At 25.0% G+C, this 27,989-nt stretch overlaps 2 protein-coding genes across 3 annotated transcripts; one reads left to right on the forward strand and one right to left on the reverse strand.

Annotated features, from left to right (window-relative positions):
• Positions 1–370: 370 nt before the first annotated feature.
• On the forward strand, positions 371–26,482 carry LOC100165538 (congested-like trachea protein). 2 transcript variants are annotated; one of them, XM_001950795.5, is made up of 7 exons: positions 371–857; positions 1,969–2,083; positions 6,479–6,796; positions 21,794–21,964; positions 23,305–24,436; positions 26,199–26,253; positions 26,371–26,482. In XM_001950795.5, the coding sequence occupies exons 1-5, from the start codon at positions 756–758 to the stop codon at positions 23,514–23,516; spliced, it is 918 nt and encodes a 305-aa protein (XP_001950830.1). In that variant the 5' UTR covers positions 371–755; the 3' UTR covers positions 23,517–24,436; positions 26,199–26,253; positions 26,371–26,482. The 2 variants fall into 2 exon arrangements, with proteins under 2 accessions (XP_001950830.1, XP_016662080.1); XM_016806591.2 differs by lacking the exons at positions 371–857; positions 26,199–26,253; positions 26,371–26,482 and adding an exon at positions 1,811–1,900 and having other exon boundaries at positions 23,305–23,993.
• LOC100572161 (toll-like receptor 7) lies at positions 6,986–14,732 on the reverse strand. Its single transcript, XM_003246257.4, has 4 exons — positions 14,682–14,732; positions 10,244–10,402; positions 10,040–10,168; positions 6,986–8,851 (listed from the first exon to the last, which is right to left on the reverse strand). The coding sequence occupies exons 1-4, from the start codon at positions 14,697–14,699 to the stop codon at positions 7,007–7,009; spliced, it is 2,151 nt and encodes a 716-aa protein (XP_003246305.2). The 5' UTR covers positions 14,700–14,732; the 3' UTR covers positions 6,986–7,006.
• Positions 26,483–27,989: the final 1,507 nt, after the last annotated feature.

Consider the following 27,989-nt stretch of genomic DNA (forward strand, 5'->3'; position numbering starts at 1 on the left):
AAAACCAAAATATTTACACGGTTTAAATAGGAATGTTTGGTTTCTAAAAAGTATAAACTAGCTAGTAGCTTACTGCCTATAAGTCTGTGTTCGTTAAATGATTTAATCGTTTCGGCGATGAACAAAATTCATATTATGCCGTACATCATGCACTGCAGCATTGTTCAAGTAATGATGTTACTCTGTAATCTGTCATGACAAAATAAATAGGTATGCTATCAACTTCGTGATACGCAACTGTGTGTTCTCCCACCACAAAAACTACGTCATCCGTTCTCCGATATTAACCTAACCATTATTATTAAATTTATTATTATTATTATTATTATTATTTCTGCTGGTGAGAACGGTTTACGTCACAGTTCTTGGCGAAGTTCGGAAGGGGTGCGCGTTCTCGACCAATATTAGTTATGTTGATAGCATACCTATTTATTTTGTCCACGGACTAAGATATCCTAGTCCGTGATTTTGTCATGTTATTCCGTGATTAAAAAATTGAAGTGATATATAATTTGTTCTGTGGTATCAGTAAACAGTCAGCAAACCGTTTGCTTTCGTTAACTCCGCGAAAATTCGCCAAGTGATTACGACTTGGTTGATAATATCAAAACGTGATAGCTGTAATCGTCAATAAAACCTGTTTAATAATATTCAAATTTAAATTTTTTATTAAATATTTTATTGTTTACTCACATATTTGTCAACTCAATTCTTTATATTTAAACAAGACTGCTGTACTTTAATTGGCCGTTAATATGTCCGCTGACGGGAGTACTAACCCCTTCAAGTATTTTCTAGCTGGTGGTTTCGGTGGTGTGTGCACAGTGTTAGTGGGTCATCCATTAGACACTATTAAAGTATGTTAACAATCAATTCTGTTATTGAACTATTATGAGTTAGATTGTTTTGGGCTAACAAGAGCTTCATGAGACTTGCCAATAAGTAATGTGTGAATATACTGAAAATACACTTTTATCTGAAAGTGAAAGTATTTAATAATAATATTGTTACGTGCAGCCCTTTCAGAATCCAAACGATGATGTAGTTTGAAATAATAATACTAATTTCAAAGTGATAAAATGTGTTTTGATAATTTAGAACAGTCAATTATGAAAATATAGTAGTAATGTAGAATGATTTCGTGGTAGTAGCGGTGTAGCGGTGTATAATGGCTGGTGGCGTGAAGTGACTTCGGTCTCGCTGATCCAGGTACATCTGATCAGGCTGTGCTCCTGTCTGCCTTATATATGCTGTCAGCTCCTTTGATCTGGTCAGTATACGGAACTCGCAGGTGCCTTGGGTGTGGTCGTAAAAGTTGTTGTTTTTGTCGTACTGAAGAAACCACCGTCTTGTGTTCATATGCTAAATGCTTTTACAAGGAGAACAGCATAGTATGGTTCGAATAAGTAAAAGCGGTTTATAATACCTTTAGTTATACATTCTAATACATGCCCATTACAATATGTTAGGTTTTGGTACATTCATAGGGGTGTGCTTACATGAATTACTGATGTGACCGATGATATTTTAGGCCTTTTTACCTGTTTGGTAACTCTGATAAATTAGTACCGCAGTTCTTAATTTATAAGAAATATACTCTTAATATTATATGTTTATTATCCAACAAAAATACAGTTAAATATGTATAAGATAATGTGTAATAAATAGTAAAAGAAAATGGTTTGTCGTAATCATCTTCATATATCTGTGTGTGTCTCTGTTCCAGGAATTTGGTAAAAAATTTTTTCTGCTAGTTAATATTATTATAATTATTATTTAAACACAAATTAATCAACATCGCTTATCGGTTACAGTATTTTTTTTGGATTTGATGTACTATTTATTGTGTATTATCTACTAATAAAAAAAAGACCTGAATACTATTTATCAATCTAGCAAAGTATAAAATATATTATATTACATTATGATGTTTACTTTATTTCTGATTGTTTTATTATCTACTTTTAGGTTAGATTACAAACGATGCCACCAGCTCAGTTAGGTAAAATACCTATTTACAATGGTGCCTGGGACTGTGCGGTTAAAACTATTAAGAGAGAAGGTTTTTTTGGTTTATATAAAGGTAAGAATACCACATATTTCATGCAGTGAAAGTAGAATATTAAATTATTTAAGTTTCAGTAAAATAATATGCTATAAAAGACTATGTTGAAGGAGCGTATAGTGTCCACCTAAATTACGGTTTAATTTAATTGTGAATAATTTATACTTATTTAACATATGTATTAATGATCTCTGTATTATTCTATTTATCTATTGTAAATGAATATTATTTGCGGATCATTTAAAATTATATTTAAACACTCATTATATTGATGATTGTTAGAAATTACAAAATGACCTACTTTATTTTCAAAAGAGGTGTCATAATAATTCTTTAGATATAATGTACCAAAATGATCACTAATTACCTTTACTAAACATAAAAATCAAGTGACTTCAGGGGTGCCTGCAGAAAATCAGCTCAGTGGGTGCAAAACTATATTTTTGTTATACATACATAGGTATCAATAGTCATATATTTACATTATAATACGCTGATTTTTTTGTTCATTATAAAAATCCCAGTGAGTGCAATGACGGAATCTCTGTAGGCACCCCTGAGTGACTTTTAATTATTTTATTTGGGGGCAGCTAGCTAAATATTAAACCTCATATCAAAGACCTTTTAAAGGTATATCCAGTGACTTGATGTTTAATGAACATATTACACTCATCTACAACAAATCAATATAAATGTTTAATTTCTTAAAACGTAACTCTAGAGAATTTAACAACCCTACTTGTTTGAAAACTTTATATTGCTCATTGGTAAGATCATTAGTTGAATTTGGCTAATATGGAGTCCTTATCAATATGTCATATTGCATAAATCAAAAAAGTACAAAATTGTTTTCTTCATATGATTGGTTACAAATTAGGGAAGATTGTCACTTCATCTAATACATTAGCTAAATAACTAAACCTTCAATCTCTCGAAGGTAGGTAATTTAATAATCATATTCTTTTCTTATATACATTAATAAATAATTTAATTCATTGCCCTGAGTTATTAGCCAAAATTCCACTTGATAAACTTAACGTACTTTTCGATCTACAAACACATTTTATGTATCAATACAGAAACAAAATTATAGTCATTATGCCCCTTTAAATAGAATTTTATTTTATGTTAATTCTGTTAAAATTGTTAATTTATTTTTTGATCCACCAAACAAGTTGAAATGTTTGAAGTTCTACTTTTGTATTCTTTTTATTATTTGTAAAACACCTAGGTATACTAGTAATCAGTTTATTATGTAATTTAAATAATAACATAAATAAGGAACATTACTATAAATGTTTATTAAATTAAAGTACTATTCAGATTTTTATTTATATATATATATATATATATACACCTATTTTGCTTAAAAATTGTTTTTCAAAATATATAACATCTGAAATTTTAGGAATTATTTTTCTTTATTAACATTAACAGTAACAATTTATAAATAGTTGTTTAAATGTAAATGTATTATATTTTATCTGTTTAAATTCTGAAAAAAAATATTTATAGATACAGAATTAAATCATAACTAATAGTTATTTAACCAATTTTAAATAATAAATTTAAATGAAACATTTGTAATACCCAGTGGCGCCATTTGCCCCCCCCCCCCTTGTCATTAGTGGGCCGCTGTCGGGCCGGGTATGGGCTAGTTTTGGGCCTTTATATAGTAGCTAATAGGTAATATATTTAAGTAACCTCTACATATATGTATTAATTATTTAGTTATTGTTATCTCTCAAAAAAATGGGTTACTTACTTGTATGCTTATGATATTAACCTTTGATACTAACTAGTAAGTATACAATTATGTATAAGGAGGGTATTTGTATTGAGATAAAAATACAGTATTGTAATGTAATGTAAATGTTAGCGAGCTTTTTTTTCAGTTTTACTTTGGGCCGGTCAAACATTTTGCCCCCTCTCAAAAACTGAAATGACGCTTTGGTATTACCTACAATTTAATTATGGATTTTCAATTACAAATGATATATCTTAAAATACATTAATATTTCTTAAGTATTGGAAAACTTTAAATAATAGTTACAAATTTTATAAAATAATAGAAAAAAAAAACAATTTATTGAAGTTTTTACATTTTAAAAATCAAATAATATTACATAATCATGTTATTTATGGAGTATAAATAGTTTAATAAAATTATTTATCAAATGTAAGTAATAGTTATTATTTAAGGTGTTAAATGATGAAGATAATAGTTTTACTATTTATTCTGTCATATAGAAATATTATAGGTTCCTATTACCTCTACCCAATAACATAAATAAATTGTTAATAGGATTTTCTTGCTAGAGATTAGTGAATTATTGACTATTATATTTTGTAGATGTTTAAGACTAGTATCAATTGTAGTTTGTTATTAGGTTTTATGTGACTACTATATTATCCTACTGATGGAACATGTGTTTTTATAACCTAATAAAAGATACATAAAATAAATGTAAGTATGTTGATGAAGTATTTTATTAAAAAAAAAAAATTTTCCATCCCTTATTACGTGAAAATAAATATAGTATGGGAGATCTTAAAATAAATGATATATTAGAAAAGTTTTATCTCTCTGTGCACATCCCAAACTGAGCACTGACTATTATTTGTTATACAACTATTTCTGTTTCGTAATGATAAATTCCAAGGTACTGCAGCATACAATGTGTCTTCAAAATTTTCAACTTACCAACTTTTTATCAATTTTTTTTTTAAAGCTATTTTAACTAACTAACATACCAGCGTTGGCATGAAAAAGCCCACCCCAAAAAAACCCGGGCTGCTTTTCTGGGTTAAACCCACAAATTTTTTTTTTTAAAAACCCATAAAACCCTGATTAGTTTTCTGGATAAAATAGGAGTTCAATCTTATTTTTTTTTTAACTTGTGTTAATTTTCAGAAAAAAATACCTTATAGGTATTATTTATTTTTCTAATTAAAATATTAAATTGATTTGAAAAAAACTTAATAATTATTTTTTTAATTAGGTAGGTACAATTTAAAGAATAAAATAGAAAAAATTACACACTAATGGTCAATAGAAATCTTTTATTGTGTAATAAAAAATTCCCATTTTTATTTTTTTCGGATGGGTTTTTTCTAAAAAGCCCGGGTTTTTGCCAACCCTGTAACATACACGATCAAACCAGAAATATAGAAATTATTTAAATTTCATTCTCCAGAATAATACCTAGAATACCTTAAACATTTCGTTTTCCTAAATGTTACTTCTTTGTGAGTACATGCCTCATCTAAACTCATTGTCCAGGGAGGCGTTATTTGGAGCTATAAGCAATTTCCTTTCAAAAATGCTAATTTTATTAAACTTTTTAATTAAATAAAAATAATTTTTACGTTGCTGGTTTTATAGTGCATGTTAGTTGATAGCACAATAAAATAACTTTAAAAAAAATTACGATATAAAATTTAAATGTTTTGGAGAAAATTACATCAGAAAATTTGCCAGCAAGTTATGTATTGTTAAAAAAAAGTTGAACTACCCATAACTAAATAAATAAAAAGTTAAATCCACCCTTTTTTCCATAACTTCAGGTATACTTTCATATGTCGCCGGCCGGTCACGTTTTCATGGGACACATTCTACAATTATAAGTTAACTATAATCATTGGATTTTGTATAATTAACCACTTTTATTTCACAAATTGCATAAGTAAATGTCTAATTCTTAATAGAGTGTGATATTGTACAATGACTTTTGAAAAATGTTAAAATTGAAAATACCTAATCTAACTTAACTTCTTAAACTTATCTAACAGCCATTTTTTTTTTTACATTTTACTTTAGTTTTCCATATAATATGAATTCTAAAAATTTTACAAAATTATAAAATATGTAGTTTTATATTATACACTATGTTTCACATGAATTCAAAAATACAGCGTAGTATGCAGATTCTACATATTTGAATATTTGTGTAACCATCAATAATAATAATTAAGAGAACATCACACCTGCATGTATTGTCTCCGTCTTACAAATGAACAACATACCTAAAGCAGTTTTGCGTGGCTCAATTTTACTCCCTCTATATAGTAGAATTACAAAAATTCCACAACACATAGAGAAGAACTTTATATATGTCGTGGTGTTTTTATTATTTGGATAACATAAATTACATTTAAAGTTATCAGTTTAAGAACATTAGATTTTTTTTGTTTTTTTTTTTAAATTTAAAAATTATTGGTTAGTGCTATCAAATAAATGAAAATACCGCGACACACAGTTCTTCTGGGTCTGACATTCTCTTAACAAAATTTACTAAATGTTAAACATAAAAATCTAATCATAATTTTAGTAATATTAGTATATTAATATTTTTGTTTTATTGCATTTTCTTGCTTTAATTAGATTACATTTATAACATATTTATTTTTTAGGTATGGCAGCTCCAATAACTGGTGTAGCTCCAATATTTGCTATAAGTTTCTTGGGATTTGGACTGGGGAAAAAAATGTTTTCATCTACTGGGGATAAAAAAGAAAATTTAACTCCCTCAAGACTATTTTGTGCTGGAGCATTTTCTGGTATTTTTACAGCAATCATAATGGTACCCGGAGAACGCATTAAATGTATTTTACAAGTACAGGAATTGGGTAACCAAAAATATGATGGCCCAATCAGTGTTATTAAAAACTTGTACACTGAAGGTGGAATAAAAAGCTTATACAAAGGAACATGCGCTACATTACTTAGAGGTAATTAATTTCAATTATACCATTTATATTACGCCATTAAAAATACTTAGCATACAATTACTATGCATTTAAAATTGGTACAATTTTTATTGTTTTTAGTTATAGTATATATTTTTTAAAAATAATATATATGTAGTCTACAGATATTTAAATAATATATTATAATGTATATTATTTTTTAAATGAATAGTGAGTATTTCAATATTAATTTCAAAATTTGTTTTCAAGAATAGAATCAGAATTTTTTACTTTATGTTTTCTTTTCATTTTGGCAATTTCTTCTTTCAATGATAATTTGCTTATATATGTCCCATTGTCCAAAAGTATACTTCTTTCTGTAGTAGTGTATACTTTATTATTGATTATTGATTCTGGGGTTGATTCAATAATTTCCATCCTTATATTTGGTGATGTATATCTGATGCTTGTTGTGTTATTTAATATAAAATCAGAAAAAATAGTTTTAACTATTGCATTATTTTGTTTGATATCTTGTTCACTTATTTGTTTATAAAGTTTTAATTCTTTATACTTTTTTTTCATGTAAAGTTTGCTGTATAATTCACTGTTGCAATTCATATACTTTCTCAGAGCATATGAAACTGTCTTTCCTTTTAATTTTGTTGGACTTGAACATATTGGTTCTAATTTTTTGTTATAAATATATGTAGTTGTTTTTTCAATTTTACAGCTATATCCTTTCTCTGAATGTTTCCATTTGCAAGACTGTTTATTTATTTCTTTTGAGATTTTAGTCATTAATGAAATATCCCATAATTTCATCTTGCATGTGCAGTGTAGTGGATTCATATCTAATCGTATTAATTTAAGATTAGATGTTGTTTTAAATATATCATCAGGTAAATCAATCAGTTGATTGTTATTTAGAATTAATTCCTTGAGAGACAATTGTTGATCAAATAATCCAGGAGGCAATTCTTGGAGTTGATTATAAGACAAATCTACATGCTCTAAATTGTAAATTCCGTAAAATGAATCCATAGATACAGATTGTATTGAACAGTTACTGATTGAGAGACGTTTAATGTTTGGTATTTCAACAAATGCATCAAAAGCTATATGTTGAATGGAACCTTTTATTTTAAGTTCCACAAGATTAGGAAGTCCAATCATAAAGGGTCTTTCTAAAATTGTCACATTTACACCAATTAAATTCAATTTTTCTAAAGAATCTAAACCAGTAAATGCATTTTTATGTAAATGTAGTTGTGTATTATTTGTTCCCAATGCAAGCTCTATAGTAGCATTTAGTACTTCAAATGTATGTGGATATACCATTTCAATTGGATTATCACTTAAATCTGCAACTTTTAATTTTGGCAATGGTGGGAATGTTGTTTCTGATAATACAGTTATAGCATTGTTTTTCAAATTTAAATAATTCAAATCAAGAAGACCAGCTAAACCAGTAGTCTGTAAATGTTTAATTTTATTATTAGCTAAAGATAATCTTTTTAGTACACTAGCACCATAAAAAGAAAAATCTGGAATGTATTCAATAGCATTGTTGTCTAAAATAAGGGTTTCCAATGAATCCAATCCATTAAATAAATCCCAAGATATATCTTTAAGGCCACAATTTGTAATTCTTAAAAACAACAAATCTTTATTGATTAAAAATAGGCTATTTGATTTTGCTGTTCTTTTAGTTTTCTTATAGGTTTCATAGGGAACCATGTCAATATCTTTGGGCTGTAAAAATATCAAACGGTTTTTTATATTATTATGTTCTTTATGTAAATACGAAGGTAAGACTGGTGAAAGTTCATTAAATGCATATGAATTTTCTTTTTTATAGACATTAGTGTCTATTATTGGAATTGGTTCATTACTTTCTAAAGTTAATTTATCTAATGATACACTTTGAATATTAACATATTTTATATTATCCATATATTTGAAAATTCTATCTGTAATATAGATTTTTGTCTGATTATTATTGCCATGAATTTCAAATGAAATTAGTTTTGGCAGCTTTATATCATCTTCTATTGTAATATTGTCTGAATCAATTGTTTGAAATAAAATTAGTGCCTGAAAAATACATAGATACATTTTATTATGTTAATATAATTTATTATTATATGCTTCAAATTTAACTATTAGTTGAAATATAAGATCAAACCAAAATTATAAGTTTTAATGTTATTAGTTTGAAAGAATGTTAATGTACTATATTACAATCACTTCTCATTGAAATTTTCATCAATTTATTAATCCATATTACTAGAATGCGGATTTATATGCATTAAAAACCAATCAAATATGCGCTAAAAAATCTTAAATATGAATAAAAATATATGCACTAAAATGTTAAGATATACATGAAAAATAAAAAATACGCATTAAAAGATTAGCAAAAAAAAAAAATGTGTTTATTAAACATTTAATTAAAACAATATATTTAAAATTATGAAACCCTACTATAAATACTTTTCTTCATATTTGTCTTTACTTTCATCATTTTGTAGGTAGTCTTAATTTATAAGAAAAAAATAAGAATCAATTAATATAAAAAAAATATTTGAGAAAACCATTTCGTCCCCGTTCATGCAAAGTACACTAAGTCCAAAAATTGACTTAGAAATTTGTATTTTAACAATAATAAGAACTATAAATTTCACAGTGTCATATTATTTACTACTACTCATAAACAGCTACTTCCCTTAAGGGAAACTCAATTAAAAAAAGAAAGAAAACAATTTGGTTACATATGGTATACATTTAAAGTTTGAAAAAATTGCAAAAGCTGATTCATGTTTTTGGACTTGGTGTGTTTTGCATGAACGGGGACGATTTATACCTATAACTTACAAGTATATATTATCTATTGATTTATTTTTATATTAAACGAAACTATTCAAATACAATATTTTTTCTTATATAAATATTTCAATAATATATATTTCAAAAATGTCCAAAAAAACAAAATAAACCATCGAAATATGCAATTAAAATTGTTGTTTTAACAATTATAATTTTTAAATTGCTTTGTTATGAAAAAAACGTTGTGCTCACTTAGTATATCATACGATCAAACAGAATAAATATGCACATGGATACAAATCCGCGCTCTTCATATTACCATATACCAAATTAATAATTATTTTATTCTTTTCTAACAATTTTTTTAAACTTTAATGGTATTAATATAATAATAAGATCAGCTATAGTTTTAATTTTATGCAGAAATTCACTGAACACTATAATATATGTACTAACCTCAGTGTCTAATGGAAGAAAATTTAAAAAGTCTTTTGGTCTTGTTACATTCATAAACATACATAAAGCAGTTTTGAAAAACTGTGTATTGCTATAAGCTATTCGTTCTTCTTCATTTTCTTCAAAAACCTTTAATTAAGAGCATTGGATTTAAGTAATCTGTAAAATTATTTAAGTATTTATTAAACAATTGTATCTTGTTACTTCATTTTGTGTATTTGAGGTATGTGATTCTAGTTCAGTTTGTAGTCCGTTATACATCCATTTAACTATCGGTAAGTCTATAAAATCTGTGTTCTTACAGTTACACGCTCTTGGACAATCTTTTCCCCATTCTAAATTTATATCAGAACTTTGTACCTGCTACAAAATTATAATTTATAACCAACATAAAATTATCATATAAATTTTAGAATAACAATCATAAAAAAAAAAGGTGGGCAAGTGGATGTCGCTCTGCTGTACAGTAGGTTACACATGGATCACTGTATAATGGTTGGTATTAAATTTGAATTCAATGATATAATATCATTGTATAAGAAAAATGATTCTGAGCGGAGATGGTATGTCAGTCTAGGTATAAGACATATTATATATATGGTATTAAAAAAAAATTGATCTATAATAGGTACCTACCTATAATAAATTCCAAATTAATCATATCACAATATCCATTAGGTACTTATAATGTGTTATACATCAACAACAAACCATGATACTATCATAGATATATAATGGTATACTTAAGGTTTTTTAAGATGTAATTTCGTCCAAATTTGAACTTAAAATGACTATATAAATAAACTAATCTTATGAATTTTTTAGATTTTTGGTAACAGAATTAACTACTTATGTGGAATCTTGTTTTGAATTTTCAAGCCTTAGATATAAAAGTTGAACATTTTATAAATTTTTAACTGCAAAATAATTATTCAATTTTAAATTTGATTAATTTTGTAAAATTCAATCATAAATGCTTATAAAAAAAAATTGTGCCTATGCATTTTTAAAATTTTCAACTGCTATTGTAACAATATATCAGGAGTTTTGTATTAAATTTTTACACTTTTTGGCAGATAAAACTTTATTGATATTCATAGAAAAGAAAAAATTAAAAAATTGAAATATGAAATTGTCCGTAAACAGCTCAAAACAAATCAAAATATTATAGTATAAGTATAAGAATTGTTAAATAAACATTCAGTGAAATTTACATGTATCTACAGTTATTCGTTTTTGAATTACAACAAAATAAAAAAATCGCTACATGAGAAATCGAGTGAATATCCAATGTTGTAAAAATATGAACTTCAAATGCTCATAAAAATTTAGTTTGACTTTCTTATGGACATTTTTTTTTTGATAAAAATAGACGAACTTATAAGGAATCTTGTATTAAATTTCCATATATAAGATTTAAAAAGAAACATTTATTGAAATCTTAACTCAAAATAATTTGATAGTTTTCGTGATTTTTTCATATTTTGTCGAGATTTGAACTTTAAATGCTTATAAAAAGAAACTGTGACTAAGAATTTTTAATATTTTTCAAATGTCAACGTAACAATATAATATGGGCTTTGTATTAAATTTTCAAACATTTTTACTCAACAAATTAAGTTTTATTGATATTCATAGAAAAAAAGAATAAAAAAATAGGAAACTAATAATGTTCCAAAACAGTTCAAAACTATTCAAAATATTTTGAAAATTTTATCGTGTAAAGAAAATGCAAATATAAACAAGCAGTGAAAATTGCATGTATCTACGGTCATTTGTTTTAAAGTTAGACCAAAAACCAAAGTCGATTTTGTGAAAAATTGATTTTGCCTAAAAATTCCCGTTTTTCCTTTTTGCTATTGAATGTTTAAATTTGTAAACATTCTAATGATTCAAATATGATTACATGAAGTTGGGAGTTCAAAAAAAATTGCCTAATAATTGATGCTAAAACATTAATTTAACAAGCATATTATAATAAAAAATAGGTGATTGTTCATTAACTTTAATTTTGATTACTGTATTTATTAAGGTAAGCAAAACATGTAATTTAATTTCATATAAAATGCAGTCTAAAACAGAAAAAAAGTTATAAATTAATGTAAAATATAAAAATTTGATGTATTTTATAGGTAAAGAGTTTGAGATTACTTCAAATAAAAGATAACAATTATTATGATCTATATTTTAAATTGTAACAAATATTAATTGTTCCATTCTCTATTTTATCTAAACTCTAAAGGAATTTCATAAATTATTTCAAACAAATTATTTCTCATAATTTACCTTAAAAATAAAATAACCAATAAGCACTTTTATAGGATTTAGAAAGATTCAACAACTATTCATTTATATCCAATATAATATTATTTAGCAATAATTAAGTTAAATTGTCTTATTAAGAAACATTTCAGTATAATAAATATATTTATAAAATCTATGTTTATAAATCAAATAAATGTATTAAAATATTGTAAGACTCTAAGACATTTAATATTTTTTAATCACATTTGGATCTAATTTTTAAGTTAACAATAATTTTTTTATATTAATTCTTAAAATGTTTAATGCATTTTAAAGTATGGAAAATATATTAACAATAACCTAATACATTAAAATTTTATGAATAAATCATTTTATAAGTTTGTAGGTTTAAAATTAAATAGTTAACATTAGGTAGTATAATTTGTTTTAAAATTATGAAAAAAATAAAAATTTTGTTAACATTTGGTTTTACTACCTATAACATTATAAATTAATAGAATTATGTTCATTAACATGGCTTGGAACTTTGTGTGCTAAAAAATAATTAAATATGCAGTACAATATGCAGTTTTTTTATAAAACATGTATTTATATATTTTAATAAACTTAAAAAATGAATAATTCATTTTTAATTATGTACAAATTTGAGTATATTATATTATTTTTGGATTGTAGAACTTGAAACATTTGTCATAGTTCTAAATGTAATAAATTTAAATGCATCGAATACAGCAAATATTCGAAGACGTTACACGGCCATTTGTTGTCTTTGTCTTACAAGTGCGCACCATTTGCTATTTTAAGCACTTGTAAGATAGAGACAACAAATATCTGTGTAGCATCCTCTTAAATCATATTATTAGGTATATAATATTTACCTGAATTACATTGAATGATTAGATTGTTTTTACCGGGTCGATAAATTGCAATAAATTCTCGGTATAGTATATTATAATATAGACAATGCGACAATGTATGGTGGCTCTTTATTTTAAAATTTTATAAATCAATGATTTAGTAACATAATATGCATTAATATGGTTAAAATCTTTGAATATGCAAAATCATGTAAACCTAGTCAAACATCCAAAAAAATGTAACATACAATTTTGTATTTAGATTGTATGTACTGTGAAACAAATTTGTATCAAATCAGATTTTTAATATGCTGCTTCCAAGGAAATATGCAAATGCATAAAGTTCCTATTCCTGTTCATGAATAAAGGTTTCGAGATTAGGTACTATAAAAGTAAAGTTTAGAACCTCTTGCATTTGCATGTTTTTTTTGTAATTTTTGTAGATTATTCTAGGTAAGTAATGCATTTGTTTACAGAAATGGCAAAAGTAAATACAAAGTTTTAATTTGCAAATATTTTCATATTTTAGGAAAAGGGCATAATAATTTTTAGCCTATTTGTGCATATTTTTTATTTTTTCATATGCATACAATTGTCAGAAAAAAAACATATTTGGATAACATTCAAATATTTTATATTTGGATAGGTAGAATAGGTGTAAATAATAAAAGCTCTTCTATTATATTATTCAATAAGCTTAAAAAAAAAAATTAGGAAATGTTTGAGAGGATTATTGAAATATTTAGTGGTGGCTTGGTCCTTAAATCCCCCCACCCCTTATTTTCGCATATAGTAGGTAAGTACGTGAGATTTCATGAGTTTCTAATCAATATGGACACTTTTTTACCGACAATATCAACAATTGTATTATATTATTGTATTATTAAAACTTAATTACTTCTAAATTCTAGATTGTACGAAGAAATGAAAATCCATAAATATGTGTCTGTATATCACATTACCATGGTGTTTGCACATCACGTTATTTGTTATTTCTTAACCCAGTACATGTGTCTTTTTAAAAAAAAAAATAAGTGGTTTATATTTTACCATGGTTTAAAAATTCCCAAAACATGCAAAATTGCCAGTATTAAATAATATATTATTTTCAAATCAGTAAATCTGTTTTGCTATAAATTATTATTATATGTTATATAGTTTTTAATATGTTTAATATATGTACCTACTTACTTTTGAGTTTTTAATTTCTAAAATTGTAATATGTTATATGCATGTTTCAAATAAAAATAAAAATTTAGCTGCATATTTTGACAATTTATTTTGACTGCATATTACGATCATTTTTAGTGCAACAAGGCCCAAACTCTTGTTAAGTATTTAACTATTACAATTTTATTTTGAAGTTAAAAATGAATTGTCTTAACAATTTAAATTGTTATTTATATACTATTTTATTAAAAACAATACCTATGTGCCTATGTTATGTTTTATTAAATAACAATAACGAAAAAATAAAAATGATAGAATAAAATAGATAAACAATTCCATACTAAAATTACCTTTAAAAAAACACACATCAGGATAACATACCACAATAAATAAAACTTGCTATAAATCATTTTATATAGATTTTTAAGAACTATTTAAATTACACAAATATTTACTTGTAACATAATGTATCATAATAATAATAATTTCATTTTTTATAATTTATGATTGAATGAAATGTTTGACCATTGAATATTATTATCTTATTTTATTTTCCTTCCTGTTATAACTAAACAGGAACTGGATTAATGTCGTGGGAGTAAAACATACTTTGTAAATTTATCAGTTATATATCACAAGGATGCTAGGCGCTACATATAAAATTGAATATTCTTTTAGTAATAAATTATTTCTATGATGAACTAATTTTCAACAAAAACGTCATGTATTATTTTATCATGTTACATAATATATATTTATATTATTATACATATTTATATCATTTTATATAATATTATTATTATTAACTTATAAAGTCAATACTGACTATAGGTACTTAAAACGGTGTGCATTGGATTGTGGTAAAAATAGCTTAAGATTAATTAGCTCCGTTAATTTAAAAATTAGAGCGAATTTACCTCTTATAAAATCTAATGGTAAGATTATTATCTAGGCAACCTCATGAGTTTTTTAAGATATTTTAAATTTAAAGCGAGTTATAAGTAAAAGTTATGATGTACGAGCAATTTACAATTTTAAAATACTCATAACCCGCGTTAAAATTAATATTTAATAAAAAGCCCATGAGGTTACCTAGATAATAATCTTACCTTTAGATTTTATAAGAGGTTAATTTGATCTAATTTTTAAACTAAGGATCTACACGTTTTCTGCTGAGCGTAAAATTTGCTATGTTACGCATTTCTAAGACGGAGAAAATATTACAACACATGCGGGTATCACGTCCTCTTAATGGTACAACAAATTAATATAGTATTTCTATGTTTAAAGAAGGACTAATTTGTTGGCTACATGCGGGTAGCACGTGGTAGCACGTCCTCGTAATGGTAATATATCAGGAGCTTTGTATTAATTTTTTACACTTTTTGTCCCAACAGATAAAACTTTATTGATATTTATAGAAAAAAAACTAAATAAATTTAAAACTGACAATGTCCGTAAACAGCTCAATAAGAGTCAAATTATTTTAAAAATGTTATCGTATACAGAAAATACTGATATAAACATTCAGTTAAATTTTCAAGTATCTACAGTCATTCGTTTTTTAATTACAACAAAATATGAAAATCGTTACATGAGAAATCGAGTAAATATCAAATGTTGTAAAAATATGAATTTCAAACGCTCATAAAAATTTAATTTGACTTGCTAGTAGACATTTTTTTTTTTAAAAGGTAGACAAAGTTATGAAGAATCTTGTATTACATTTTCAAATCTTAGATCTAAAAAGAACATTTTTCATGAATTTCTAACTCAAAATAATTTGCAAATTTTCGTCATTTTTATGTATTTTGTCAATATTTAAACTTTAGATGCTTATAAAAAAAAATTGTGACTATGAATTTTTAATTTTTTTTCATCTGCCTTTAAAACAATATAATAGGAACCTTCTATTAAATTTTCAAGCTTTTTTAACAAACAGATAAAATTTTATTGATATTTATAGAAAAAAAAACTAAAAAAAATGGAAACTCAAAATGTCCGTAAAGAGCTCAAAATAAATCAAAATATTTGTAAAATGTTATGGTGTATAGAAAATGCTAGTATAAACTTTCAGTCAAAATCTTATGTACCTACGGTCATTTGTTTTAGAGTTGTACCAAAAACCAAAATCAATTTTCTCGAAAACAAATTTTGCGTAAAAATTCTCATTTTTCCTTAATTTTTCATTTGTTTTTCACAGCGCTTTTGAAAACTACTGGGAAAATTTTACTTTTGACCCCCCAACGTATCAACTAAATTCACTTTTCTATCAGAAAAGGTACTGTTGAAGAAATCCAAGCATTTTTACTATCGTAAAAGGTGATGGCAGACACAAAAAAAAATTTTTTAAAAATTAAAAAAACACACATCATTGTAAAATTAATACATTCATCGTTCCCCTCAGAATCTAATCATTGGTAAATAAATTTCGCTCAGAATCAAAAAAAAAGAAAATCTACAGCCGCACAATATAACTATAGCTGGTCCCGTGAGAATTTATACCCATTGCGATATCTCCTGAGATAATAAATATATCATAAATCTATTTTATTTATTTGACTCGCAGAGAAAATAGGACTACACATATTTTATTTTTATTTTATTTTTTGGTAAAAAAGTTATTAAAATTAATTTTTAGATTCTGAGTGGAACGATGAATGAATTGATTTTACAATAATGTGTGTTTTTTAATTTTTTATTTAATAACGTCATCATGGTTTGGGGCAGTAAAACTGCTTCGATTTTCTTCAACAGTATCTCGTTTGATGGGAAAGTGAATTTAATTGATGCATTCGGGAGGTCAAAATTTGAAATTTCCAAAAGCTTTCAAAAGCGCCGTGAAAAACAAAAGAAAAATTAAGGAAAAACGGGAATTTTTACGCAAAAGCTGTTTTCGAGAAAATCGACTTTGGTTTTTGGTGTAACTTTAAAAAAATGACCAGATACATGAAATTTTCACTGGTTGTTTATATTTCCATTTTCTATACATAATAAAATATTTTGATTTGTTTTGAACTGTTTAGGGACATTTTCAGTTTCCAATTTTATTAGTTTTTTTTCTATGAATATCAATAAAACTTTATTTGTTGAGTAAAAATACTTGAAAATTTAATACATGGCTCCTACTATATTGTTACAATGACATTTGAAAAATATTAAAAATCCTTAGTCACAATTTTTTTTTATTAGCATTTAAAGTTCAAAAATTGATAAAATATGAAAAAATCACGAAAATTAGTAAATTATTTTGAGTTAAGAATTCGTAAAATTTTTTCTTTTTAAATCTAAGATTTGAAAATGTATTCCAAGATTCCAAATAATTTTGCCTACCTTTATCAAAAAAAAAAAAATGTCTACAATAATGTCAAATTAAATTTTTATGAGCGTTCGAAATTCATATTTTGCAACATTTGATATTCGCTCGATTTCTCATGTGACGATTTTCTTATTTTATTGTAATTAAAAAACGAATGACTGTAGATACTTAAAAAAAGTCTCACTGAATGTTTATATTAGCATTTTCCATATATGATAAAATTTTTAAAATAATTTGACTCTTTTTGAGCTGTTGACGGACATGGTCAGTTTTCAATTTTTTTAGTTTTTTTTTTTTATAAATATCAGTAAAGTTTTATCTGTTAGGCCAAAAAGTGTAAAAATTTAATACAAGGCTCCTGATATATTATTACAATAGCAGTTGAAAAATATCAAAAATACATATGCACAGTTTATTTTTATAGTAATTTTAAGTTCAAATTTGGACGAAATTACATATTAAAAAACCTGGAATAACTATTTTAGTTATTTTGTTGTGATTGTATAATATTATTCGTGGGTATACTTTATACTTTAAACTTCTAAAGTATACTATTATAATATATCTATGATAGTATCACGGCTTTTTGTTGATGTATAACGCGTTATAAGTACCTAATAGATATTGTTATATGATTAATTTGGAATTTATTATAGGTGCCTATTATAGGTCAATTTTTTTTTTAATACTATAGACTATATAATATTATGTCTTATATCTGTCTCCGCTCAGAATCGTTTTTCTTATACAATGATATTATATCATTGAATTCAAATTTAATACCATCCATTATACAGTGACCCACTTGTAATCTACTTTACAGCAGAGCAACAACCACTTACACACCTTTTTATTTTTGAAATATTGATGATAGCCATTTTTAAAATTTATTTTTATGAAGATATTGTCTTTTCAACACTTTATTTTCATCAATCTCATTAATATTTTTTTTAGTTTATAGATAATATCGCAAAAAGCCGGTGTTAGTCCAGGCGGCTGGTCTGGCTCCACAGCTAATGGGTATTTCCTCACGGGACACCTGTATATCTATGTAATATATATTTTGTAGAGTAGGTATGATTTGTATAATGCATTAATATCATAAATATAATTATATAGATATACCGTATAAACAAAATTCGTGATTACAACTGATATAACAAAATATTGGTACCTAACCTATGTTCTTATTTGCGGATGTTTTATAAATGATTATTATGGTTAGATTATTTATAATTGCATAAAATGTCGATTATTTTTTTACTATAATACTCCACAAAATTCTTAGATATCCTAAATATATTCTTTAATCATTTAAAATTTAAATAGTAGGTATGTAACACTATGATACACATCAATATTACTTTGTATTGTTATAATTAAGTGTTTAAAACTATTATTGTGGAAAATGAACCATTGGTTATAAATTATAAATATATTTATAATATAGGTAGACAGGCACGATAACAATTTACCGTAACCATTAAAAAAATGTTCATTTATCGGCAACCTGACTAACTATTTACTGCGGCCCACCTAATATTTCTCAATGTATTTAAAAAGTTAAAATCATAATTCTGTGTTTCAGATATTGATAAAAATAAATTTGTATTATATTTTCATTATAGGTACTTTTGATTCTGGTTCTTCAATCCATACGATTAGATACGAGCGTATTTCGAGTTTCTTGTGTAATGTAGGTAGGTAGGTACCCTGTTTTAATGTGGCCATCGGTGAGAAATTGAAATAAATCTTACTGCGTAAGTTGTGAAACGGTTATTTTTGATACGAAAATGTCCCAGGACATTTTAAAATCTTGCTAAGTGCTACATATTTTACCCAATGATTAAAATCTAATTGAATATGTTATCAAGTATAGAAAAAGATAAAATTTTATAATGAATCTTGTATTCAATTTTCATATACCTATTAGATTTATAAAAGGAAAAATTTTTATGAATTTCTAAAAAATAATTGGCACATTTTCATGATTTTTACGTATTTTGTCAAATTTCAAATTTCAAAATTTAAATGCTTATTGTGACTGCTAATTGTGACTGTATTTTTAATATTTTTCAACTGCCATTGTAACATTATATTAGGAGCTTCGTATTATATTTTCTAGTTTTATGACCAAACAACATTTTAAACCTAAACAACTTGGAAACTGAAAATGTCTGAAAACCGCTCAAAAAAGTCAAAATATTTCTTTAATGGTGTAGGTATAGAAAATGCTAATATAAGTACCATTGCACTAATATAAACATTCTGTGAAAATTATTTCATGTACCTACGGTCATTTTTTTTAGAGTTACACGAAAAACAAAAATCGATATTGTCAAAAACCAATTTTGCGTAAAAATTCCCGTTTATCGTTAATTTTTTTTCCTGGCTTTTTTGAAAACTACCATGAATTTTAAACTAACTAGTTTCACTATCCTATCGAACAAGATACTGAAGTTTAAGATCGAAGCATTTTTACTGTCCCAAAAAGTGATGACAATCGACAGACCCAAAAATAAAAAAAAAACAGATAGTACATGAATCGCTCTGCTCTAAAAATTATGGCCCATAATTTTAAAATCGAACTTTGGTTATGTTCCTGAGTTCAATATTTCTGTTATAATTAAACAGTTCTTTGTTATCTAAATAAAAAATAGGGCGTTAATCTAATATTAGTAATATACTATTGAAATGCGTTTAACAAACAAAATTTTTGTTATTTTGATATTAAAAAAAAATAAATTAGGCCGCACTTACCCTGTACACGGGTAATTACGGTATAATCAAAACGTATGGTTGAAATAAAGTCATAAATAATAATAATTGAATAATTAAAGATAATAATAATCACATACCTACTTTGCTACTTATTAACTATTTCTATACTTATAGAATAAGACCTATAAGTCATTAAAAACATCTAATAAAACGAAAAGACAACTTAATGTGTAAATTGGCCTATATTATACTTGTTTGATATATCGGTATCCTATTATAAAATGGAACTGAACTTTAATTCAATGGCGTGACGAGGAACTTTATTTAAGACACGTGCCTCAGTTTAAAGGGTGGTGGGTGTCCTGAAGACTAGAGGCATTCTGCAAATAATAAATAATTTTACTATTTAAGTACACCCTAAGACTAAGCAAATCTCTCTCAGTTATCATTTATGCAAATACGTAATTACTTATATACCTGAGTATTTATAATTACTAATATAAATTATTGTGCCTCATAAGTTAATAAAGTTCGCCACGCCAATGCTTTAATTTGATTATTTATTAGTACCTAGTAAATGTTAGTAATCTAATTAACCCAACTCAAATCAGTAAAAACTGAAAATTGCTAATTATTGTACATGTACTAATTATGCATCATTTGCAAATATACCTACTAATTATTAATTAGTAAATACTAATTAGGTACTAAGGTTTAGATTTTAAAGCTTTCCAAGCAGTAAATTTGTTTTGTGTACCAAAGAATAAATAAATAAAACTTTTATTTTGCATTTTTTTAATTTTTTATAGATGTTTAGGGCATATTTTTATTTTAAAGGCATTTTCAGTATATTATTAATAAATATATAAATTTATATCAAATTATCTGCTCAAACTGTATTTTACGTTTAATGACGGAAACTATAGTGGCTAAGAATTATACAGTTATAGTTAAACCTTTTCTTTATCACTCAATAAATAATTTATTACGTATGAAATGATATTGTTAATTGCAAAAATTGGACGTTCCGAGAAGTTCTGCAAAAATCTACCAGGTTAAAAAAAGAAGTATACCATTTAGATTAAGTTTAATAATATAAAATATAATATAAAATAATAAAATGTTATACTTTTTTAGAGCATTTTTTAGTGCATTAAGTAGTGTTTTATTAGGGCATTTTTGACGTTTTTTAGAGCACTAAAATACAAACCTTACTAATTTTCATAAAATTTTAACTGAATATTTGAGGTTTGATTTATAAAAAAGATTTTTTACAGCATCTATTAGCTACATACCTACTGTAATTAAATATAGTTAGAAGCTACCTACAATAATTAATCCAATTAAATACATGATATCTATTGCTTAGATTAATTTGGTTTTTTGAAATTATATTATTTACATATTTTTTTTTGTTAACAGATATTCCTGCTTGTGGTGTGTACTTTACTACATATGAACTATTAGTGAGATATCAAAAAAATAATAACTCGGAAGGACTCATAAACACAATATTTGCTGGAGGTATGGCTGGTATACTGAACTGGTTAATTGCTATGCCTGCGGATGTACTCAAGAGTCGTTTACAAATCGGTTGGTTCTGCACCTTCTTGTATATTTAATAGTTAATACTATTATAGTTTATAGTTCTAACTGCTAAATTAACTATAGTACTTACAACTTACAGACTTGGATAGTACCTATTCCTAATACAGTAGGTATTTGGAATACTTTTAGAATACTGTTTCCCTAAAGTAATTAGGTAATGGTGTACTCTGAATACTGTTGAAAGTATTTTGAACACTATTCAGTATAGGTACCTACTGTTATAATATTATTATTAACTTTTTATATTAATATTTATTGTTATGTCGAAAATCGTAAATTAATATAGTTAAACACAAGGTGATTCACATACCATACTCACTTCCATTTTTTCCTTAATTAATTAATCAAATTCTGATTTTTGGAAATTTCAAATATACTTGTTTATATGGCTAGGTGCTAAGACCTTTTAAACTTCTTGAATTTTTCTGATTTTGTATCAGTTACTAATTATTAGTAATTACAATTAAGTATTAACACACCATCTAACAGTAATACATAGATTTCACGTAATTTGGTATCTATCTGTGATATACCTACCTACCTATTTTATTTTAAATTCTGTTCATATTTTATTTTTTTGTTTAACGTCATCTTTAGTAGCGGTAAATAATAATTTATGAAAAACTGGAATATTTACTCTTTCTTGGTTGCTATTTAAAAGAATAATCCTTGATTTAAAATGTTCATCAAATATTAATATACACATTCTCTAGAGTCTAGATTCCATAACATTTTCAAAATAATTTGTATATTGTGCTATCTATTGCCGTAGTTGACATGTTCTATTTTTTTTTTATTTATGTGTGATAAAATGTTTGTTTATTGGTAAAAAAACTTGAAAATTAAATACAGCGTTCCTCATTAGTTGTGTTTGTAGCAAAATAGTTATTTAGTAATATCGCAAATTCTTATTATAATCCGTCCCATAAGAGAACATGCCCGGCCTTACATTTTTTTTTTTTGTGCATCGCCACTCAACACCTTGCCATAATGTAAGCGGTTTCGATAGCAGGCATTTTTTTGTTTATAAACATTTTAAATTCTAATTTTCACAAAGTTGTATATTTAAATGTAAAATAACAATTTTTGTTATTACTTATGTTGTATTTCAAAAAATATTTATCGTTAGGGTGGAAACTTTTCCCTGTAACATACATTATTATACTTTTATACTTAATGAAATGTTTTAAAATACTTAGAATAATTTTAAGATATTTATGCCATTAAAACCTATTCACACCATTCTATGGTACACAATTATATTTGTGATATTCATGTGATTATAAGTTTTTATTTTTATTGATATCATTATTATATACTTGCAGCACCTGAAGGAATGTACCCAAGAGGCATTCGAGACGTATTTGCAAAACTATACAAAGAAGAAGGACTGAAAGCTTTGTATGCCGGTGTGACGCCAGTCATGCTCCGAGCATTCCCTGCAAATGCTGCGTGTTTCTTGGGCGTAGAGCTAGGGTTAAAGGGTTTAGACTTTGTTTTCCCTCCAAAAAATAATAAATCACTAGAAATTAACTAACAGATATTCCCAAATGTCTTATAACTGAGGTTCATCAAACAATTTTAGAATTATTGTTTGGTTTTATATTTTTTGTTGGGCAGTGAAATGCCTAAAATATGTTTCGGGTGTTATGGGTGATCATACTCTATATGTTTATACAGGCTGTGTATAGCAAAATAGGTATTATATGAAATAATTTATTCTATTTGTATCAACATTAATGTTATATTAAGTTAAACTATCAATGATTTAATTGTTTTAGTTTAAAATTGATGGAATATAATATACTATTATGTGTGAATTATTTGGTATGGTTGTAATTAGGTAAAGACAATAATTTTAGCTTAGTTGATTTCAAAGAATTGCTATTTACTGTCTTTTTCTTTATATGCATACAGCTATATTTTTTCAATTAAACTATTGATTTTATTGTGCTTACTTATGTGCATAATGAGAATACAGGTATAAATAATATATTTTATTATATTATATTATTATTGTTATATTTTATTTTATCATATTATGCAAATATTTATTCAAAAATATATTTGATTGGAAAGTAGACACAAATGGTTCTATTTATGGCAATATAAGTCAATTATGCAAATTCTCAGTAATTTAATGTATTTCTTAAATTTTGTAAAGTATAAATATTTGAAATTTGACTCTAAAATAACTTGTAAGTTTAGTCTTTTAACAATTATATTTATATATTCAAAAATAATTTGATTTTGTTATTAGCTTTTAAAACTGGAAAAATTACAAATATTTTATTCAATTGAAATTGGTGCTGAATTGTTTCTTAAAATGCTCCAATTTAAATTTATATTTGGTTAATATAACTTATGCTTGTAGCAGATACAGAACATATTTTTTAGCAGTGACTCGACGCTTAAAACGGGCTGCAGATCATTATGGGAGCTATTATTTGAATAATTGTACGTAATATAATTGTATTTATTCAAGATCATGCACTTTTGTAATATTTTACGGTTTCATTGTCGAAGATAATCATTTATAGTATCAAAAAAAATGCATCCTGTAAAAGTGAAAAATTATTATTTTTTTAATGTTTTAAAAAATGTTCTAATAATGTTTATAATTTATTCAAGAAATATTAAAAATATTTTCTAATGGCCATTTATCATTCAAAATAAATTTTCACTGGTTGTTTATATTTCCATTTTCTATACACAATAAAATGTTCAAAATATTTTGATTTGTTTTGAACTGTTTAGGGACATTTTCAGTTTCCAATTTTATTAGTTTTTTTTCTATGAAATTCAATAAAACTTTATTTGTTGAGTAAAAATTTAATACAAGGCTCCTAATATATTGTTACAATGACATTTGAAAAATATTAAAAATCCTTAGTCATAGTTTTTTATTATTAGCATTTAAAGTTCAAAAATTGACAAAATATGTAATATGTAAACACGAAAATTAGCAAATTATTTTGAGTTAAGAATTCGTAAAAATTTTTCTTTCAAATCTCAGATTTAAATGTATTACCAGATTCCTCATAAAATTGTCTACCTTTATCAAAAAAAAAATGTCTGCAAAAGTCAAATTAAATTTTTATGAGCGTTTAAAATTCATATTTTTACAACATTTGATATTCGCTCGATTTCTCATGTGACGATTTTCTTATAATATTGTAATTAAAAAACAAATGACTGTGGATATTTGAAAATTTCATTGAATGTTAATATTTTCATTTACTATACACCATTATATTTTGAAAATAATTTGACTCTTTTTGAGCTGTTTACGGACATTCTCAGTTTTAAATTTTTTTAGTTTTTGTTTTTTTTTCTATGAATATCAAATTGTTTGTTGGGTAAAAAAGCGTGAAAATGTAATGCAAGGCTTCTGATATATTGTTACAATAGCAGTTGAAAAATATTAAAAATACATAGGCACAATTTTTTTTATAAGCATTGAAGTTCAAATTTTGATAACATTAAAAAAATTAAAATTGAATAATTATTTTGTATTTAAAAATTTATAAAATGTTCAACTTTTATATCTAAGGATTGTAAATTTAAAACAAGATTCACATAAGTATTTAATTCCATTACCAAAAAGTCTAAAAAACACAAAGCACAGTATTTTTATACTCATTTTAAGTTGCAAATTTGGACGAAATTACATAAAAAAAAAATCTAGTAACTAATAACTATTAACTATTTAAGTAATAATTATTAAATAATAATTGAATTATTTAATAAACTATTTAATATATTAAATTAATTTTTGAGTTAATAAAAATAAAGGTAACTTTTAACTTTCAAATTAACTAACATTTTTCTATATTAACTTAATTTAACGAGTTAAAAAAAAATAGTTTAAACTGAATTCTAACTCAGACAAATCTTTTTAGGTTTTTTTTCAATAAATAAAATTGTATTTGTTGTGTAAAAAACATATAGGTTTCCTCAACAAACAAAATTAAACTAAGCAAATCTTATCAGTGACAAATCCTTCAGTTAATGATAAAGGTATTTTACTATAAGATTATTTTAAAATTGTAAAATAAATATTATTTATGTTTCTATTATTTATTATTTCTTTAATTTGTGATTCATTTTGGGTATAGTCTACAATTGCCAAATCCTCCTCAGTTATATAAAGATATCATTTTTTTTTAACTTGCATTTTATCACATGGAAAACAGAATTGATACAATTTTATTTCCAGACAACTATCAAAATCATGAAGACAAATAAATTATTCAGTCAAAGTTCATCACCTGGTATGTTCAATATCTATGATTCTCAGTTTGGTTATTATAATTATAATACTTATAAGTATTATTTATTTATATATTTTTTTATTATTAATTAATTTTTGTTTATATTTTTAAACATAGAATCTTTAATTACTAATGATTTATTGGCTAATAACAGTGAACCAGTAGAAATTCTATTTGAGACAACTTTATTTCCATTAACAACAATACACAATAAAAATAAACATTTCTGGTAAGAAACCGTTAGTTTTATAATATTTTACAATTAAGATAAAATAACTTAATCTATTTATTTTTGTTGTATTGAATATTTTTATCATATAAATGTATTAGTGTACTTGCAATAATTTAATTATGATACCTCTTTTGTAGAAAACACTGAGGTTTTTATAATATCTGGACAAAATAACAACAATAGTTTTCCCGTGCTGTCAGCTGATGAATTGAAATCTTTATTGATAAATATAAGTGGTAATTTTTCTTTTTAGCCTTTTTGTAACTTTAAGAGTTGTAATAATACCAAAATGTATCATATATATTTATATATTTTTATTGTTATTATTGTTATGTAAGGTCCATTGATGGATGTAACAAATCAAAAACATATAATTGAAAGTGTTTGTAAAATGCAGTTCAAAATTAACCAAATGTTACTTGTATTAAAAAATATCAATGATAATTTAAAAGAACTCGAGAATACATATGTAAACTCAAACAAAAATACTGATTTAAACATGCATATTTACTTTCTAATTGATACTGATGATACACTTTTATCTATTGAAGTTAAGTTAGTAAATGATGACAACTTTAAAAAACAGCTGGTAATAAATATTCTATATAATATAATATATTGTATTTCTCTATTTTTACACCTCAATATTTTTTTTTAGATTTGATTGTTTTCAGATGTATGAGCTGTCAAAAATTGGCAGTTAATCTATAAAACAAAAAACTTTTAATGGATTAAAATTTTTGATAACTAATAAACTTGCTCTTGCTTCTTGGGATAAAAAAGAATAAACGAGGTTTCAAAACACTTCAACTTCATAATATACTTATTGATAAGTCCTATATAGAGCCATAATTAACTTAAGTATTTTTAATTTTTTAAAAGATATGATAATAAATAGTTCTGATAAAGCAACTAATCATAAAGTGACCAAAGAAATGCATAACTAGATATGCCAGGCTTTTTAACGATATAGAAATTAACTGACAAGACATGATGATAAAGATTTAGAAGTAATGATGATTGAATGGGGGCCTGAATATGATGGTGATGATTAATGTTCTGATTTAATCCATAAATTCCTATTATTAAATACTCTTATAATTATTATAAATAAGTATGGAAGTATACCTACTTAAGTCAATATTTTATTTAAGCGAACCAAAATTGATGATATGACTCAACATTTTCAGAAAAAAAAGTTTTACCAGAATCCATTAAAAAATATAGTACCTAGTTGCCATTTGAAAAAATAAAGTTGATTTTGCTATTGATACACCTGCGTGTTTAAAAATTTTGAAATTGTTATAAAAAAATTGCCCGTTAAACAAGACACTGTAAACATTATATGTAAAAAAAAGTTATTATTATTGCTAACAGAAAAATAATCTTTTCCTTCCTCGCTAGCTACCCCAAAAAATACCTCTGCCACTGTAAGGAATTTAAAATAATTTTTTAATGCGGAATTTGAGCCTAACTACACAAACAAAAACAATCAAATTAGTTA

This window comes from Acyrthosiphon pisum, chromosome X, assembly GCF_005508785.2.
Source record: "Acyrthosiphon pisum isolate AL4f chromosome X, pea_aphid_22Mar2018_4r6ur, whole genome shotgun sequence".
In the NCBI taxonomy this organism is placed as follows: domain Eukaryota; kingdom Metazoa; phylum Arthropoda; class Insecta; order Hemiptera; family Aphididae; genus Acyrthosiphon; species Acyrthosiphon pisum.

Bases quoted from the DNA above. Each gene is read 5' to 3' on its own strand.
- LOC100165538 (XM_001950795.5), top strand. From the start codon at position 756: ATGTCCGCTGACGGGAGTACTAACCCCTTCAAGTATTTTCTAGCTGGT. The intron at 858-1,968 runs GTATGTTAACAA...ATCTACTTTTAG, and splicing joins ATCCATTAGACACTATTAAA to GTTAGATTACAAACGATGCC. The intron at 6,797-21,793 runs GTAATTAATTTC...TTTTGTTAACAG, and splicing joins ATGCGCTACATTACTTAGAG to ATATTCCTGCTTGTGGTGTG.
- LOC100572161 (XM_003246257.4), bottom strand. The intron at 10,169-10,243 runs GTAACAAGATAC...TCTTAATTAAAG, and splicing joins CCTCAAATACACAAAATGAA to GTTTTTGAAGAAAATGAAGA. The intron at 8,852-10,039 runs GTTAGTACATAT...TGTATTTTTCAG, and splicing joins TTCTTCCATTAGACACTGAG to GCACTAATTTTATTTCAAAC.